Below are 20,376 nucleotides of genomic sequence, written 5' to 3'. Positions count from 1 at the left end.
ATCTGAAATACGGGGTGTAACAATATTAAATCACTTCATATACTTTTAAAGAGGACCTCATTTTCGAGCTTACATCAATTGACTTACGATGTACTTTCACGTACAAAAATAAGGGGTGTAATATCCTTAGTTATGCATGTTCATGTATCTATGTCGGTGAGTGATTCTATTGTTGTGGACCATGTGTATAGGTCGTGTGTAGTGACTATCAGGGGTTTGGAGATGATGGTTTATGTTTTACTACTTAGTATGGTTGATTTTCACGTGATTCTAGGAGTGGATTGGTTGTCACCATGTCATAATATTCTGAATTATCATGCTAAGACCGTGACTCTGGTGATATCGGGATTGCCTAGGATTGAGTAGAGAAGTTCTCTGGACTATGTTCCTATTAGAGTGATTTCATATTTGAAGGCCCAACGGATGGTTGGGAATGGATGTTTGGCATAGTTGGCCTTTGTGAAAGATGTTGGTGATGATAATCCTACCATTAAGTCTGTTTTGTTAGTGAGAGACTTTCTGGATGTGTTTTCTGTAGACCTGTCGGGCATGCCACCCGATAGGGATATTGATTTTGGTATTGACTTGGTGTCGAGCACTCAACCCATTTCTATTCCTTTGTATCATATGGCACTAGCAGAGTTGAAGGAATTGAAACAACAACTTGAAGAGCTCTTGATAAGGGGTTTATTAGGCCTAGTGTGTCGCCTTGGGGTGCACTAGTTTTGTTTGTAAAGGAGAAGGATGGTACCATGCATATGTGTATTGATTATAGGAAATTGAACAAAGTTACAATTAAGAGCAAGTACCCACCGATGCGCATTGATGACTTATTTGACTAGCTTCAAGGTGGGAGAGTGTTCTCTAAGATTGATTTGAGGTCTGGGTATCGCCAGTTGAAGATACGGGTTCTTGATATCCTGAAGACGGCCTCGCTATGGCCACTACGAGTTCCTTGTGATGTTTTTTGGGTTGACCAATGCCCGAGCAGCATTTATGAATCTGATGAACAGTGTATTCCAGTCATATCTTGATTCTTTTTTCATAGTATTTATTGATGATATCCTGGTGTACTCACATATCTAGGAGGAGCATGCACAATATCTGAGGATTGTACTACAGACGTTGAGGGAGAAGAAGCTTTATGCTAAATTCTCCAAGTGTGAGTTCTGGCTTGATTTTGTGTCATTCTTGGGGCACGTGGTGTCTAGTGAGGGGATCAAGGTAGATTCAAAGAAGATTGATGCAGTTCAAAGTTGGCCTAAACCGACTTTAGCTATTGAGATTCGAAGTTTCTTGGCTTGGCCGGATATTACCGTCATTTTGTAAAAGGTTTCTTGTCAATTGCAGCACCTTTGACTGGATTAACCTAGAAGGGTGCCCTATTTATGTGGTCCGATGAGTGTGAGGGGAGCTTTCAGAAGCTCAAGACCGCATTGACCACAACTTCAGTTCTAGTGTTACCTTCAGCATCGGGTTCATATACGGTGTATTGTAATTCTTCTCGGATTGGTATTGGGTATGTCTTGATGCAAGAGGGTAGAGTGGTTGCTTATGCTTCACGTCAGTTGAAGCGCCATGAGAAGAACTATCCCATTCATGATTTAGAGTTGGCAGGCATTGTTCATGCATTGAAGATTTGGAGGAATAATCTCTACGGCGTGTTCTGTGAGGTATTTACAAATCATCGGAGTCTACAACACTTGTTCAAGTAAAAAGATCTAAATTTGAGGCAGCGGAGGTGGTTAGAGCTGTTAAAATACTATGATATTACCATTTTGTATCATCCCAGGAAAGTCAATGTGGTGGCCGATGCCTTGAGTAGAAAGATAGTCAGTATGGGTAGCCTTGCATATATTCCTGTTGGTGAGAGACCGCTTGCATCAGATGTTCAGGCCTTGGCCAATCAGTTCATGAGGTTAGATGTTTCAAAGCCTAGATGAGTTCTAGCTTGTGTGGTTTCTCGGTCTTCTTTATATAAGTGTATCATAGAGCATCAGTATGACGACCCCCATTTGCTTGTCCTTAAGAACATCGTACAACACGGTAATGCCAATGAGGTTTCTATTGGAGATGATGGGGTTTTATGGATGCAGGGTCAGATTTATGTGATTAATGTGGATGGGTTACGTGAGTTGATTCTTGAGGAGGCCCACAGTTTGTAGTATTCCATTTATCTGCATGCCGCGAAGATGTATCAGGACTTGAGGCAGCACTATTAGTGGAGAAGAATGAAGAAAGATATAGTGGAGTATGTGGCTCGGTGCTTAAACTGTCAGCAGGTAAAGTACAAGCATCAAAGGTCGGGCGGTTTGCTTCAAAGGATTGAGATTCCTCGTTGTTGGGATCTCACGGACTTTGAAATAATTCGATGTTATTTGGGTGACTATGGACCGGTTGACTAAGTCCGCACATTTTATTCCTCTTGTAACTACCTATTCTTCAGAATGGTTGGCTGAGATCTATATCCGTGAGATTGTTCGTCTTCACGGTATGCCGGTGTCCACCATTTCTGATCGGGGCATGCAGTTCACATTGCAGTTTTGGAGAGTAGTGCAGCGAGAGTTAGGCACACGGGTTGAGTTGAGTATAGCATTCCACCCCCAGACGGACGGACAGTCCGAGCGCACCATTCAGATTTTGGAGGATATGCTACGCGCTTGTGTTATGGATTTCGGAGGTTCTTGAGATCAGTCTCTACCGCTTGCAAAGTTTGCATACAACAACAGCTACCAATCAAGTATTCATATGGCTCCTTATGAGGCCTTATATGGGAGACGATGTCGGTCTCCAGTTGGTTGGTTTGAGCCGGGGAGGCTAGGTTGTTGGGCACAGATCTGGTTCAGGATGCCTTGGAGAAGGTCAAGTTGATTGAGGATCGACTTTACACGGCATAGTCTACACAGAAGAGTTACGCCGATTGGAAGGTTAGTGATGTCGCATATATGGTGGGATAGAAGGTATTGCTCAGACTATCGCCCATGAAGGGTGTGAGAGGTTCAGGAAGAAGTGCAAGTTGAACCCTCGATATATTGGCCCTTTTGAGGTGCTTGAGAAGATTGGGGAGGTGCCCTACAAGCTTCCATGCTCCGGAAGTATTACGGTGATCCGTCTGATGTTTTGGACTTCAGCACGGAGATTTGACTTATGATGTGGATCCGATGGCCATTTTTTATTGGTATGTTTGAAATTTGAGAACAAAAAGTATAGCTTCAGTGAAAGTTCAGTGGAGAGGCTAACCAGTAGTGGAGGCTACTTGGGAGACCAAGCGGGAGATGCGAAGCAGATGTCCACACCTATTTGAGACACTAGGTATGATTCTAGACTCATTTGAGGACGAACGTTTGTTTAAGAGGGGGAGAATATAATGACTTGGCCGGTCATTTTGAGTATTGTGGCCCCGTTCCCCCATTTATTGCTGATTCTAAGTTCATTTGTTGTTATGTGACTTTCCGGGATGATTGGTTTGGTTTCGGAGATGTTTCGGAATGAATTGGGACACTTAGTCCCAAGGTTGGAAACTTAAGTTAAAAGAGTTGACCGGATGTTGACTTATATGTAAACAGCTCCTGAATGGAGTTTTGATAGTTCTGATAGCTTCGCATGGTAATTTTGAACTTAGAAGTGTATCCGTATATTGATTTGGAGGTCCGTAGGTCATTTTGGCTTGAATTGGCGAAAGTCGAAAAGTTGAAGGTTTGTAAGGTTGAGAAGTTGACCGAGAGTTGACTTTGTTGATACTAAGCTCGGATATTTGGTTCTGGGAGTTGGAGTAGGTCCGTTATATCATTTATGATTTGTATGCAAAATTTGAGGTCAATCGAAGTTGGTTTGATAGGTTTTGGCATCGATTTTAGAAGTTGGAAAGCCATTAGGTTCAATAGGCTTGAATTGGGATGCGATTCATGTTTTTGATATTGTTCTGTGAGATATGAGGCTTCGACTAAGTTCATATGATATTTTAGGATGTGTTAATATATCTGGATGGGCTCCCGGGGGCCTCGGGTATGATCCGGATTGAGAATTTGACTTATGGAATTTCTGTTGTGATCAGTTCTGGTGCAACCGCACCTTAAAAAAATTGGTCACAGGTGAGGATCCACAGAAGCGACCAAGGGGTCATAGAAGCTTCTTTGAGTGAACATACGAAGCTATTGACATCATCAAAATTCCGTTCCGGAGTCGTTTGCTCAAAAGTCAAACTCCAGTTAACTTTTTGCATTTAAGCTTCAAAAATAAGAATTGTTCTTTCAATTTAATCTGAATCTTCCGAAAACCAAACTCGACCACACAAGCGGGTCATAATACATATTACGAAGTTGATCAGAACCTTAAGTCGCTGAACGAAACATTAATTCTCAAAATGACAAGTCGGGTCGTTACATTCTCCCCCTCTTAAAACATACGTTCGTCCTCGAACGTGCCAAGAATTATTCTGAGGACATTAAATTACTGAGTGTACTATTACACACCTACTCGCGGTGAGTCCACGTCACCAAAATTTTAACATGGTCCGACCATACAATCTGAGTTGAGATTATTTCTTTTATCCACATTTATAAACTTTAAAACCAATTTCTTACACTCCAAACATTTTTAAAAGGCCTGATTTTTCATATCAACACACTGTGTTAGTCTCAACCGGTTGTAGCAATTTTGTGCCTACACACACATTATATGTATGCCCATAACCAAATCTCTAGTCATAATAGTTGTTCATAATTAATTCCAGCATCCTCAATTAGCCTCATATTAATCAAATCCTCATTTCAAATTTTCACAATACTAACAGCAAATCGCGAGGCATGAAGACCTCATAATTATTTATCCGAATTAACGAGTCACATTTAACGCCACCTGGGCACTCACCTCGTGGGATAAAACTCAATAATTATAGCACGAATATGGCTAAATATGCACAGAAAAACACATACAAGAATTATCAAATAAGCCTAACAGGTATAACTCCCTATTTGTACTATAATTCAAAAAAAAATCACAAGGGAGAATTTAAACACATAAATTTTCATCACAAGAATTCTCGTCCTTATATAACTTCCACCGTGGCTTATAGCCCAGTTTAAATATTTCACATCATATTAAATCGCGAGGATCCCATCCTCAACTCTGAATCACAAGTACTTTGCACATTATGCCAACTGAAATTTTCCATTTCCTTTCTTTCTTCTTTTTAATAAATTCCGTGAAATAATTTCACAATACATAATGAAACCCCATACCGATAGGGCATATAATTCATAAAATTGTAATCAATTATCCCAAAATTACATCAAAAACCACTATAGCGAGTAATAGAAAGTCACTTTTGGACTCGTAGCCCTCAATAGTGTACAACACAAAATGATAGATATGTCTATCGCAATAAAATCTCCCATAAGGGGTAAACACATAAGTAGGTTACATAATTACGAAGCTCACTCATAAGTGGAGCATAATAGGAGGACTCGTCTCGATACTCAGAATCGAATCAAACTAAGGAAAATATTCCTTTATAACAAATCGGGATCATACCTGTAATGACACCACATGGTGTAGCGGCCTCGGCCATACCATAGCAATTATATCAACGAGCTGGGCCTCCACCTCTAGGGCGCCCTCTACCCGCCTATCCTCCACCCCTAACTAGTTGTGCATGTGGGATAGTAACTGGAATAGAGCCTATAGCTCGAGTGTTCTGATGAAATCCACATCTCCTAAGTCTGGGACAATCTCTCATGATGTGCCTAGTATCACCACACTCATAACAACCATTCTGAGTCTGCGACTGCTTGTACTGAGTCTGTGCCGGATAACTGGAATAACCACTGTAAGAACCTCGTGCCGGTGGTGCACTAAAAGTATTAACTAGAGCACTACGAGTACTCTGAATTGTGGACTGGGCTGACCGACTGCCCGAGCCTCTGCCATGATGAGTCATATCTGCATAGTAGAATCCACTGAATCCTCCAGAGTTTCAAAACCTTTTGACCTCCTTAGACTCATTTTCCTCACTTCGAACACGTTCTAACATCGTGGAAATCTCTACTACTTACTGAAATGGAATGTTAGTCTGCAACTCTCAAGCCATATATATTTTAAAATCATAATCGAGCCCTTTGATGAATCTTCAGACTCGCTCCATAACTGTAGGAACCAAGATAGGAGCATGACGGGATAACTCATTGAACCTGATATCATATTCTGACATCGTCATGGTGCCCTGACGTAACCGTTCAAACTCTGTGCGCCACGCATCCCGGAGAGTCTGGGGAACAAACTCTTTCAAAAACATCTCCAAAAATTGAGCTCAAGTTGGTGGCATTGCATCGGCTGGTCTACCTTCTTCATAAACTTGCCACCACTGATACGCTGCTCCTAACATCTGAAATATAGTAAAGGCAACGCCATTCACTTCCACAATACCCATGGTGCAGAGAATACTATGACATTTTTCTTGAAATCCTTGGGCATCCTAGGTAGTTGTGCCACTGAAGGTAGGTGGACTATACCTTTTAAATATCTCAAGTATCTTTTGTTCTTCTTCTGATGCCTCTGGCCTGACCTCAGGCTGAACCGGAATAACAGGCTATACCGGTACTATACCCGAAACCTAAATAATGTAAACCTGTTGCTCTGGAGTACAGGCGGTAGGAGTATGAACTCCTCCCCCAATCTGTGAAATATTTGGTGAAACAGAGATCAATCCCGTCTGAGTTAATGTACCAAACATGTTCAAGAACTGTGCTATGGTCTCCTGAAGTCCGGGGGTAACAACAAGTGTCTCTGGTTCTTGTCCCCCAAGCAGAGCTACTGGCAACTCTTCGACTGCTGCTCTGACAGGTGTTCTAGCTGCGGCACGTGCCCTTCCTCGGACTCTACCTCAGCCCCAGCCTCTTGCGTCCCTAGCAGAATGTGCAGGTGTCTGCTCAGCTGACCCGGTAGCACGTGACCTCGCCATCTATGAGAGAATAGAGATATAAAGGCTCAAATTCCAAAATCAACAAATCCGCATAACATGAATTAAAGAAGTGGAAATTTCCTAACAGTTCTGTAGCCTCTCGAAGATAAGTACAGACATCTCCGTATCGATCCGCAAGACTCTACTAGACTCGTTCATGACTCGTAGAACCTATGAACCTAGAGCTCTGATACCAACTTGTCACGACCCAAAATCCCACCTCAGGCTTTGTGATGGAACTTAGTCTCTAAGACTAGGTAAGCCGATTACAATTTTATTTCAAGCCATTTTTTTAAACATATAATTTAATACAAGTGTCGAAATCAAAAACGGAAACAAACATAACAACCTCCTAAGACTGGTAATACTGAGTCATAAACTCTAACTGAATACATGCAATAATCTCAAGGATTGAATATACAATACTGTTCAAATAAGAGTTGACAGAATAATAAAATGGAAAGACTCCAAGGGATTGCGACGACCAAGCAGCTCTACCTTAAATCCTTGCGATCACACTCTAACCTCTATCCGAATACGATATCTCCAATACCTGGCTCTGCACAAAAATGTGCAGAAGTCTAGTATGAGTACACCACAGTCGGTACCCAATAATTATCAAGACTAACCTCAGTTAGAATTCGTGACTTAGTATTACCAGTCTTGGGAGGTTGTTATGTTCGTTTCCGCTTTTGGTTTCGACACTTGTATTAAATTATATGTTTAAAAAAATGGCTTGAAATGAAATTGTAATCGGGTTACCTAGTCTTAGAGACTAAGTGCCATCACGACGCCTGAGGTGAGATTTTAGGTCGTAACACCCCTGAGGATATTGTTGCGATTCTTGATGAGCTATCTGCAGATGCAAACCAATTGTCTGCTGAAGGAAATAAAGGAATAAAATCAGTTGGGATATATCAGGTGAAATCCAATAGCTCATTGCAGGCTCATCTTGATTCAATGGCAAAGGAAATCAAAAAGTTGACCTTAGCTAAGGTCCAAAGTCAGCCACTAACAGTTTATAATTTTTGTGGGATGGGACACCCAACATATGAGTGTCAGGCCTCAACTGCAGATGAGGTGGTGAATGCTATGGGATGTTTTGACAGAGAAAACTATCAAGGAGGAAACAATTTCAACTCCATGGGCCAGAAGCACCCCGAATTTTTGTGGAGTTCACTTTGGGGTAGTTTGAATACATGGCAGCAGAATAATCTTAGACCTCAAGGACAAGAAGCTCCAGGCTTTCGAAATAAATAAAAAAGGCAGCAATACCTGCCTCAACAGACCAACCAGTCTAGCATGGAAGATCTGGTGAAAGCCTTTATTATTCATACATATGAAAGGCTTGAAACTCATGGAACAGCTATCCGAAACTTGGAAAGACAGGTGGGACAACTTGATAATCTATTGTCCGAGAGGGCTCCAGGAACTCTCCTTGTTAAATGCCGAAAGGAATCCAAAAGAAATAATAAATGCGGTGTCTTTGAGAAGTGGCCAAGTATTGAAGGACTCCATCGCAAAGCAAAGGGTTTAGTTGATGGGAAGATGAGTGGAGATTGTGGAGGAGCCGAAAAATAAGGACAATCAAGAAGGTGAAGTGAGGGTAGATCCAGATGATGGTCTGAAGAAGAAGAGGAGGACTAGAGCTCTGAAAAAGAAGAAGAACAAAAATTCAATGAACAAGGAGACTGAGGAAAGCAAATATATGCATGCTTTACATTTCCCCCAGAAGCAAAGAAGAGAAAAGTTGGACAAATAATTTGGGTATTTTCTAGAAGTGCTCAAGCAAGTGCATGTTAATCCATATTTCACAGAGTTGCTCTAACAAATGCCAGCATATTCCAAGTTCTTGAAGAAAATATTGTCTAACAAGCAGAAAGTGGAAGAGACATCGGTTGTTAAGCTCACAGAGCATTGTAGTGCTATTCTACAAAATAAGCTCCCTCAAAAGTGTGGAGATCCAGGGAGTTTCACTATACCTTGCTCTTTAGGGAGTGCTAACTTTGAAAAATCTTTGTGTGATTCAGGCGCTTCTATTAATATTATTTCATTGTCTATTTTCAGGAAGCTTGAGAGAGAGATTGGGTCAATCAAATCTGTACATGTGTCTTTGCAGCTGGCAGATCAGACCACGATAATACCTGAAGGAATAGTGAAAGATGTGCTAGTTTGAGTGGACAAATTTGTGTTCCCCGTGGACTTCATTGTGGTAAACATGGAAGAGAATAAGGAGGTCCCTCTGATTTTAGGGAGACCTTTCTTGGCTAGTGGCAGAGCTATTCCGGATAGTCAGGAAAGGCAGATCATGCTACGAGTGGGGGAAGAAAGAGTGGTATTCAAGATGAAGGAAGCAATAGGGGCATATAGAGATGAGTCGACTGCATATTCGGAATTCAAGGCAAATGCCCTAAAGGAGCGAGCTGGAGAGGGTGAGCATGACAAGTGTGGGATGTACCTAAAAAAGTCAAAGAATAAAATCTCTGTATGGTTGTGTACACTGGGTCGAGCGTGCAAGGTGAATCCCGACATTGATTCAGACTCAGACTAGATGATTCAGCGGAGTTCCCTTACCTCTTGCGTTTTCTTTGTGTATCATAGGGACATGCCACAATTTAAAATGTGCGGTGGGGGATGTAAATATGTGTTTGTTTTTCTTCTCCTTATCTTTGTGTGTGTTTTCGTCATTATTTTGTTTGAAAAATAATTTTGACTTTTTCCGACGATGGATTTTTTCGACTGTCTTCTTGAGGGATTAAAGTCGAAGAAGAAGAAAATAAAATGTCTTTAATCTTTTTATTTTCTTAGGTAGTATAACAATCCCCTCTTGGTTTTTCTTTGTGTCGCGGGTCTTTTTCAAGGATTTTGCTTGAACCAGGTGTAGTTAGTTTTTTTTTTGTTAGGAATAGAGAAATCTTGTGTCGTAATGCTAAGTGAAGATAAATTTTATTGACTTTGTTGTGCCTTGAGAGCAGTGAGTGCCTTAGTTGTGACGTCTAGACTCTATTCTTGACTTATGCATAAGTTCCTTAAATTGTTTGATTTTGACTTTCCTTGACTGCTTTGACTAGAGAGTCGTGATAGACCCAATAGTTATATTTCAACGTATGTGAGAGGTTTTTGTCGATATTATATGCATGTCAGTTGATGTCTATAACTTTTCCTATGTGTTTGCAAAGCGGAATAGCAGTCTTGTTCAGTCTAGGAAGTGATAGAGGAACCCGATGTTGAGCTAGATATATGCCATTGACCCACCTAATGGTTGTGTATCCTAGTAGCCCTCTTGAGCCTATAATCCTATTTCTTTGGCAACCACATTACAAGTCTGACCCCTTTGTTTGAATTTACTGTCTGTTTGAACCCTTTTACCTCTCTCGATCACTTGAAATTGTTATGAGCTTAATAAAGCTAAGTGGAGGTATGGTTGGCTTTTGAGTGGAACTGAGAAAAATGGAGAAAGGTGCACCATTTAAAAATTGTGAGAGCCACTTGTAGAGAATTGAAAAAAAGAAGAAATGAATTTGGTTGAAAAAAAATAGAACCTTGAAATGGAAAAAAAAGAGTTTGGGTATGTATTAGAAAAAAAAATGATTCCTAACTAGTGGTAATTCTCATCTTGTTTGTGCTTAAAGAAATTGGGAGCTGATGTTATTATGTTTTGAAGATTGAGGTTTGGTTCAACATAAGTATGGAGTTTGAATTGTTAATATATATGTATTAAAGTTCTTAGAGGGTGTAGTCACTATATCCAAATGTATCCTACTCGTCCCGCATCCTACATTACAACCAAACAAAGTCCTACTTATAATAACTTGACCACTAGTAAGTGTCAAGTCGACCCTTCGTCACTACTTCTTCAAGGTTAGACTAGATACTTACTGTGTACGTATTATTTTACGTACTCATGCTACACTTCTGTACTGATTGTACAGGTACTGAGACAGGTACTTTCGGTGGTCACACAGGCGCATAGACGCACTTTCACAGAGACTTAGTGGTGAGCTGCTTGCCTTGCTTTGATCTGCAGCATCAAAGTCTCCCTCTACCTTATTTATCATTTTTATAGTAGTTTTTTATATTCCCTAGATTGTTCATGTACTTGCGGCACCGGGTTTTAGGGCTGCTAGCGGTTATTCACCATTGTGCTTATTATTATTATCACCGTGATTTATGTATTATTCACACTTGGTATTTTTGGAAAAGAAATATGTATGTTTCCATGAGATTTTACTTTTATTCAGTGTATTTAAAGAAATTTCTATTTTTAAAAGTAAAAAAGGAATAATTAAATTGGAGGTTCACATATTGGCTTGCCTAACAACAGCGTTGGGCGCCATCGCGACCTATTATGTGTCTTGGGTCGTGACAGTATTAGAAAAAAAATTGATTCCTGACTGGTGGTAGTTCTCATTTTGTTTGTGCTTAAAGAAATTGGGAGTTGATGTTATTATATTGTGACGCTTGGGGTTTGGTTCAACATAAGTGTGGGGTTTGGATTATTAATGTATATGTATTAAAGTACTCAGGGACGTGTAGTCACTATATCTAAATGTATCATACCTGTCCCGCAGCCTAGATTACAATCAAATAAAGTCCTACTTGATCTTTGACTGAATGAGCTCAATTAGTAGAGTATTACACTACGGGCAAGCCTATGGTACGTCTTTTGTGGCACATGGATTTTATTTCTGAGAGTGAGTGAATTCTTTCTATCTTGAGTTCCTATTTGTTCTTGAATTTTATTGTGTGTGGAACTACTCTTTAATTTGTGTGTGAGGGCACATAATTTGTAAAGGAAAGGTAAAGTCTTTGACCTCTGTGTTAGAGTAAGTGAGCAGGTTGTGAAAAATATGTGGTGCTTTTGAGTCAAGTCTTGAGTTAGGATGTTGCGGTATGATAATTAGTCTGCTTTAAATATTTTTGATATGATGAGCTAGTTGAATTGTTTGATGAAAAGATTATTTTTATGTGAAGTGTAGTTTGATTGCTCGAGGACGAGCAATAGTTCAAGTGTGTGGTGTTGATGGTATGCTAGAAACCCCCATTTTAGTTGTAATTTGCACTCTAATTATTAAACTTTACTTGTGGTTAAGCTTATATGATGGTGATTTGCACTTGTTACATGTTTTATACCTTGTAGGAAGTGATTACGAGTTAAAAAGATAAGTTGGAGCAAAATCAAACTATGTGGAGCTTCGAAGTCTGAGTAAAAGGCCAAGGAATTAAATCGGGATTGCATGCAGGGTTCGAGGACCAAGTCTGGAGATTAAAAAGTGCACTAAAAAAATTACTTTGTGAAAATTGCACTACTGCGCCGCATGGGGCGCCGCGAGGCACGCCACGCTAGTGTAGTGGAGCATGTCTGTAAAAATAGCATGGCTTCTGAACATCTCTATTGGTGCGACGCATGGGGCGGCGTGCCCTGCGCCATGCCTGTGAAAAACTGTCAGAGTGTTTTCCTGTTTTGGCTTAGAAAGGATAGTTCCGTTCAGGCCCGTTCCTACATTGTATAAATACACCAATAACACGTTTTTGAAGGGGCTTTTGACCTTGGGAGCTTTTGAGGGGCATTGGAGGATTCAAGACACAAGATTTCATCTTCCTTCTACCAATTCAATATGCGAGTTTGGACTATAACGTTGGATTAATGGTTTCTTATCCTTTAACTCTATTTGTGATGACTTTCTCCATATTTATGGAGTAGTTTACCTTAGGGTTAGACATGATTTGGTGACTTGATGATTGTTTTGGATATAATTACTGTTTAGTTGCTTGAATTTATTGGAGAAGTTTTAATATTAGTTATGATTTTATTCTTTATAGTGTTTAATCGAAAGAGGAACATCTTATTGAATATTATTGCAGCGTATGCCTTAGTTTATTTTGGTGATTCTTTGAATTAATCGTGAGAGCTTTTTGAGTTACCATTTAAATTGAGATTGAGAAATATTCGCGAGAAATTTCTCTTAGATCATTCCTACCATTCGATTCTTGCATGTTTTACCGCATTTCACATTAGTTTATTTGAAAGATTTAAATTTAATTGAGAGAGGAATCTGAATCGTAAGTATAATCTAATCATCTATTGAATTCGTGAGAATCGATAGAACCTTAAGAGTAAAATATAATAGTGTAAAATTCAGAATAGCAGTCTTGCACCTATTGTCGTGCCCTGTTTTCTCGCGAAAGCGGGTTTCGACGTGTGACAACTCTTTTAAATGGGTATTAAAAGAGAAGAGTCGTCACCAAACGGTTTAAGATGCGTTAGGGCACCTATTTGAAAATAACTCTATTTTGACTAGTCAACGCCACCAAAAATCGAGTAAGAGCTCAAATTACCTCAAAGAAAAGGTGTTAGGCATTATTCGAGGTCCACAACTGTGGTTCCCGACCGAAGTTTAAACTATGTGGATTAGAGAATTAAGCTAGGTGATCAAATAAGCAAAGAAATGTGTAGAAGTTGAAAACTCCATTATAACATAAGAATTAACTATATGGATAATTGATACAAGTCTTACAAAATCACAAAGAGTACAAATGACTAAATGCGGACAACAAGCGTATAAATAAAGGGGTGTCCTAAGTTTTTTAGCCTAAAGAATCATCCCGTGCAACCTAAATAATACTTCGCAACTCCCTTGAGGTAGGGGTTGCTCATATTATTCAGCGGGCACAGACTATCATCTCCTGCTACCCAATTACTATGTTGAAGTTATTACTTAAAGGCACTCTAATTCAATTCTAAATCGTACTCTATGCATGCACTACCCGTTCCGTGCCTACGGTCGAGGAGGCTTTGGACCTACTATTAGGTGGTTCTAGACTTTACTTAGGTTACTCAAAATGATAAACTAGGCGACCTTATCAGTTACAATATTGGCACCAACTGTTTGTTGACTCTCATCTTGTATAATCATAGCATATGCTTGATTGAGATTTGGTGCAGTGGTCTTCATCAAGATTTGCTTGCGTGCTTGATCATATGAATCATTTTAGCCACTTAGGAATTGCATTACTCGTTGCTGGTGCATCATTTCCACATTCTCCTTTGATTTTGGACACCCAAAGTTAGAGAATGGGGCTAAAACATCATATTCATGCCAAAGCTCCTTCAATTTCGAAAAATAAACTGAAACTGAGCTAGTTCCTTGTGATAATGCTCCAATTTCACGATGTAACTGAAAAATCCTCACTCGATTGACCTTATCAAATCTCTCTCGTAAGTCTTCCCAAACGAGATGTGCATCTGATGCATAGACGATACCACCTAGGAGTTCTGCACACACATTGGTCATGATCCATGACAACACCACCGCATTGCAAGTTTCCCATTGTTCCTGCAATTCAGCTGTCTCGTACAGATCCTTCTTCCATGTGCCAGTAACAAACCCTAGCTTTCCTTTTCCCTAAAAGTGTGATCCTCATCGATCTGCTCCAAAGCCCATAATTGTCTGATCCAGCGAGTTTTACGAGTATAGAAACTGAGCTTGGAGTGTCGTATGGACCCAGGTATAAATGATGTGTGTGGTCGATCAAAGTTTCTGCCATTGCTCAGAATAATTTGACAGCAAATGATCGAATTGAAGACTTTATGTGAATTTCGACCTAAACGAGATGTGAAGGAAGATGCGATGCGTAAAGTGCAAGGTTTGAAGCTCTCACCTTGCTCGTTAATGGAGTCAGAAGAGAGAAAGAGAAATAGAGTATTGAAGAAGGCAAATATTTTTTTTTTTTTTGGTTAACACTGTACATCCCTTTTATACAAAACTAACAACTTTCACTAATTAACTTAACAAACTAATACAGCGCATTGACAACTGTCATTAACTAGCTAAGAGCTATAACTGACACCCTAACTAAGAAATACACATGAGCTGCAGATGCTCTATTTGAACAACCTTCCCTATGGATTAGCTTATAGCAACACTGGTATTAGTACTATTGAGTTTTATACTGAGATGATTGTTTCATGAAATAAAACTAATGAATTCTGATAGTCTATGATTTCCTTTTTAGTTTGGATAAGATCAAGGATTATTCTGTAACACAATCTGGTTCCTTTCTTTAAAAATTTCTCAGGTTTATTTAAGTAACTTAAATGATACCACCCAAAATCTGCTGATACGAACGTGGCCAATACGCACAGTAACGGTCATGGTTCCATTATTCCTGGATTATCAAATTTGGACATGTGGCAACATCTCTAGAACGTCGTTAATCCCTTAGTTCACAGTTACCTAAATTTGTACGGTGTTTTGTGGATAATATTTTATTTACATAAAGGAGCTTTTCCAAACAAAAAAAGCCGAGCGAGTGGGAAAATAAGTTGTATATGTTTTAAAAATAATAACAAATAATATGTAAACTGTGAAACTGAAATATCTTCTGAAAGCGAAAAATCTAATTAGTTAACCTCTTAACGGAAAATGTTATAGGTTTTTGTTGGATTGATTTGACCAAATTATCATGAAAATTTTTATAACAACACAAACCGAAGGGTTGTTTATGTGTTTTTTTCTCTTAATAAAAAGTTGAAATCACGATATCAGGTAAACTCCTACCAATATCTAACAAATTGTAGGTTGATGGCTGATTCATCGAATAATTCATATTGTTTAAGGATTCGCTTTCCCCCGGTCAAATACAAGAAAGGACTATTTTCTTTTTGGTACGGATGAAATTCTTACATGCCCATTATAAATTAAGAACACAAACGTGGTGTAGTTTAAAATGAATTTCGCCCTTCATAAAATATAAAATGTGTTGTTGCATGTAAATAAATCGTTTCAACTATCAAGGTTTATGGTAAGATAAGATCATTTTACTCTTTAATTAGAGGTACCGAATTCGAATAGATAAGTCGTGTGAACCATCCAAGTTTGTGATAAGATAAGATTTTTTTACTCTTTAATAAGAAGTATGGAATTCAAACTTCATGAATGAGTTCTCATAAGGTATACCCTTTAATTGGTCTTATGCGACTTAAATTTAAATTAATCATTCAATGGGGAGGGTCTTAGCATGTGCCCGAAGACCGAATGCATTAAAGACTTTGACAACTTGTGGTGGCCTGAAGCGTGTTGTACTAACACGAATACTCTTTTTAAGTCTTAACATAATTCTAACTGTTCAGTGACCTTACTCCCTCTGGTCCATAATAACTTCCCGGAGTAGCCAATAGGGATTTACCAAATTTAGTTATTTATTAAAGTCAAAATAACTTGTAACCAACGTGATCAATATTCACATTGGAATCCGACTATATCCGGATTCACGTCGCGTAGAGCCTCATTCCATGAAAAGCGCTCCCTACCAAAGATTTTTTCATACCTAAGGTTCGAACCCGAAACATCTGGTTAAGGGAAAAGCAGCCCCATCCGCTCCACCACATCCTTTTGTTATAAAAAAAAAAATGTTTCAAAACGAAACTAAAATGAATTTAAGTAATTATTTTTTTTATATCTATCCATGTGATGTTTTTATGAAAAGAATGAAAGAAAGGTGATGTTTTTAAGAGTTAATATAAATGATACGGAGTACTATATATGTTCCATTTTATAAGACACTAACTTTTATGGAATGAGAAAATTTTCTTTTAGCATAATTTTTTTCATATATTTTTTTCAATATATTTAATTAGGAAGTACATGGTCTAATTTTTTCAGATAATTAATGAGAAAGTACAAATATGTATATAGAAGAACTAGAGAATGTCCAGTGGTAAAACTGGCAACTTTCAAGCACTTCCTTTGTTTCAAAAGAGAACTTCGTAAATTTTAATTATAATATTCTCATTTTTTATGAAACTTGCTTATAGAAATGATATATATAGTAGTTGAAAGATTATCTTTGATATTGCTATATACAACTTCATTTTAGATGGCAAGATCCACATTTTTATAATTAAATGCACATAAAACGAAACCAAGGGAGTAATACGTTAGTGTACATACTAAAGTATAGTGCAATTCCTGTCAATTTGGGGCATGTGGTTCGAGAAAAAGATCCATTTGGAAAACAATTGGTCAGAATTGGAGACGTAGGACCCAAGACTTGTTACATCCCTTTCGGTCCATCTTCCTACTTTATTTATGAAGAAGTAAAAGAACCGCTCAATGTCTTAACAATTCGCTGTTCCCTACATTTCAAGTTTCTACTATAAATAAATAGCCTCCTATAGTTGCACTTTTTCGTTGTCCGCGTTTATTTCCCTTCTTTCTTTTCATATATATATAAAAAAACTGCTCCAAGTAGTTTCCAATTTCCACATTCTCGTAGAGATCTGGTAATTCTCTTCTCTCAGTTTTCAGAATTTGTTGCAGTTTTAAATGTATTCTTGTTTGTACTTTCCAGATTATGTCTTTTCTCTTGTTTGTACTTGCAAGTATCGTTAACGATGTAGTAATGCTCTTTGTTCTCTTTCAAGTTTCTCCTAATGAGTTTTTCCTTTTTCAGATTTTGTTGCAGTTTTAGGTGTTCTCTTTTTTGTACTGCAATTTCTTTTTTCTTTTTTTTTGTGTGTGTGTGTCTGTGTGTTTGTGGACATAGTCGGTTAAAGTGTTGTATACTATTTACAATCATGGTGCTTTGTTTCGTCTTATATGGCTTTCTCTTATTTCTCAAAGATCAAGAATGAATTTTTATCAACAGATTGAAATCCAAGTTCATTCAGGTTTCTGGTGAACTACTCAGAGAATACATTCTTGTTTTACTTTTCAATTTTTTTTCCTGCTAATCTCTGTATCTTTCCAAGTTTATTGGAAGGGACATTGATAGCTAATCAGTTTTATGTTTTTCTATTAGTAATTTGCTTCGAAACGCGAAAAGCCCTGTTTACATATTTTAGGTCTTCTCCCCCTGTATTATCCTATATTGCTAGGATACTCCGAAAATGATGGTGGGTGTGCAGAGGCGGAGCCAGGGTTCGCATTGAAATATTTAATGAATTTTCTAATACAATACATGATCTAAGCAAAGTAATGAGTTCGTCCGAACCTATAAGAGTACACTAGCTCTGCCCCGGTGGGTGTGTCGGATCCTCCAAAAGTAGTACATTTTTAAGGATCTGGCATGGTGCGCAGCATTTTGGAGAGTCTGCGTAACATAGGTATTATCTGGACATTTTGGTCTCCCTTGTGTTGATCTGCATATGATAATAGTGGGTCAAATACATTAGAACCATTTCCAAAGATGTTTTCTGCTATATTCCTCCCCTTCATTCTTTGGAAGAGGATTCCTATTGTAGAAGCACTAGAACATGTATCTCTATTTCCTTCTTTCAATTGTTGGGGACAGAACACTGATTATCAGTATTATATGCCACGAGTTTCAAATTTTAATTAAGCTTTATCCGCTCTCTTAATAGCCTTATTATCTGTGTTTTAAGAGAATCTCTATCACACTTGACCATTATATATTTAATTTCTGAGCGAAATACTAATTTTGATGTTTATATTGTTTAAGATCCGTAGAACAAAATGGAGCATGAAGACAGCTACCAGCTAGTTTCAGAGCCAAAATATGAATGCCTTCTCTTTGGTAAGGCTTTATTTGTAACCTGTTCTCTTTACAAAAGAAGATTGCTTTGTGTAGTCATTCCTAAAGTTGCTTCTACCTCAATGTGCAGATGTTGATGATACACTTTATCCACTGAGCTCCGGTCTTTCAGCACAATGCACAAAGAATATCATTGGTAATTAGCAGTTTTCTTGTTTGATATTTCCCTGCATAATTGCTTCTTAGATAATTGTTTGTTGGAGTAAATAATCAATAATTTCCCATGGTTGCATCTTTTAGATTATATGGTTGAAAAGCTTGGGATAGATGAAGCTAAAGTTCCAGAAATGTGTGTAAGCTTATATAAGGAATATGGAACAACGATGGCTGGTCTCAGGGTAAGATTATCACTTGTTTGAATTAGCTAGTCTGTGTTCTCACAGTTAGTTTTGGCTGACCATATTCTAAACTTTGCAGGCCATTGGTTATGACTTTAACTACGATGACTACCATAGGTACCACTTCTTCTCTACGTTTCCTTGCACATCTCCATATATTATTTTCAAATGACAATTACCTAATCCGGTCTTCCTTGACAGTTTTGTACACGGGAGATTACCTTATGAACTTTTGAAGACCGACCACGTTTTGAGGAATCTTCTGCGTAGCTTGCCTGTTCGGAAAGTTGTAAGTTACACATTCTTACATTACATAGCGCTACAAACAAATACCTTACTGACTGTTGACGATGTTGATGTAATGTTCATATGTGTTGTGATTGAAACAGATATTTTCAAATGCGAATGAAGCCCATGTGGCAAAAGTTCTAAGCAGGCTGGGATTAGAGGATTGCTTTGATGATATCATATGCTTTGAGACTCTGAATCCTACTCGCAACAGCAGTGTTGCACAAGACAATGTTAATGGCGGTGAGTTGTTAGCCAAAATCTAATGCCATTCCTCTTGAAACGGTTGTAAACTTGTAATATATTGACTAGTATAGATACTGTCTCTCCTTCCAGAATCCCCTAGGACTCTGGTTGTTTGCAAACCCTTCGAAGAAGCCTATGAGCAAGCCTTTAAAATAGCCAATATTAACCCTCAGAAGACGGTATGTTATTAGCCTCTCTTTCACTCTGGTGGTTGAATAGAATGAATTCTGAATTTCAATCTTTTACTGGTTTACATGAATTCTAACCTAATACTTTTTTATCTTTCTGCTTTCCTCAGCTGTTCTTTGATGACTCGGTCCGTAACCTTGAGACTGCTAAGATCATGGGCCTTCATACAGTTTGGGTAAGTAAAATTACTAATTTTCGGAGCAACAAAAAGAAAAAAATCTTGTGCTTCTTCCTTGTTAGTTGTTACTTTATGCTTATGAATTTCACTTATTTGGTATAGGTGGGAGCCTCACATAGAACAAAAGGTATAGATTATGCACTAGAGAGCATTCACAACATGAAGGAAGCATTACCAGAGTTATGGGAAGATATTAAACCAGACGCTCGCATCTCAGAAAAGACTGCAATTGAAGTGAGAGTTTAGCTGTGTGTAATCTCACAATAAAGACTTTTCCTTCTCTAGTTTCCTCATTTGCCTGTTAACATGAATAACAGTAGTTTCATTGATTTCATTCCCTAACTGTATTATTATTGCTTAGTGGATGTGAAAGACTTTTTTTGATTTCGACTATTATTCACTGTAAACAGTCGCTAGTGTCACATTAATTGCCATTCCATAAAATGCCTTAAAAAAATAGGCACCTCCAACCCTTACCCAGATATGGGATGAGTATCATTTTGTTTAAGAATTCTTAGTGAACCTTTTCCTTTCCTTTGTTTTTCCCCCTCTAATTTTGGTTTCAATTCGCACAAAGAATAGATATGTGATAGAAGCAGTTAAAGAACACAATAAATGGAAAT

At 38.4% G+C, this 20,376-nt stretch overlaps 1 protein-coding gene across 1 annotated transcript; it reads left to right on the top strand.

Annotated features, from left to right (window-relative positions):
• The first annotated feature begins 17,102 nt into the window (after positions 1 to 17,102).
• LOC107806273 (uncharacterized protein C24B11.05) lies at positions 17,103 to 20,146 on the top strand. Its single transcript, XM_016630398.2, has 10 exons — positions 17,103 to 17,243; positions 18,422 to 18,496; positions 18,585 to 18,650; positions 18,755 to 18,852; positions 18,932 to 18,969; positions 19,054 to 19,141; positions 19,242 to 19,383; positions 19,477 to 19,565; positions 19,685 to 19,750; positions 19,856 to 20,146. The coding sequence occupies exons 2-10, from the start codon at positions 18,436 to 18,438 to the stop codon at positions 19,997 to 19,999; spliced, it is 792 nt and encodes a 263-aa protein (XP_016485884.2). The 5' UTR covers positions 17,103 to 17,243; positions 18,422 to 18,435; the 3' UTR covers positions 20,000 to 20,146.
• Positions 20,147 to 20,376: the final 230 nt, after the last annotated feature.

The sequence above is a fragment of the Nicotiana tabacum genome, chromosome 22, assembly GCF_000715075.1.
Source record: "Nicotiana tabacum cultivar K326 chromosome 22, ASM71507v2, whole genome shotgun sequence".
NCBI lineage: Eukaryota > Viridiplantae > Streptophyta > Magnoliopsida > Solanales > Solanaceae > Nicotiana > Nicotiana tabacum.
Note: the sequence above shows the minus strand (reverse complement) of the source record. Positions and strands in the feature narration are given on the sequence as shown.

Coding starts and splice junctions, on each gene's coding strand:
- LOC107806273 (XM_016630398.2), top strand. CDS start 18,436: ATGGAGCATGAAGACAGCTACCAGCTAGTTTCAGAGCCAAAATATGAA. Junction 18,970..19,053: donor AACTACGATGACTACCATAG/GTACCACTTCTT, acceptor CTTCCTTGACAG/TTTTGTACACGGGAGATTAC. Junction 19,384..19,476: donor ACAAGACAATGTTAATGGCG/GTGAGTTGTTAG, acceptor CTCTCCTTCCAG/AATCCCCTAGGACTCTGGTT.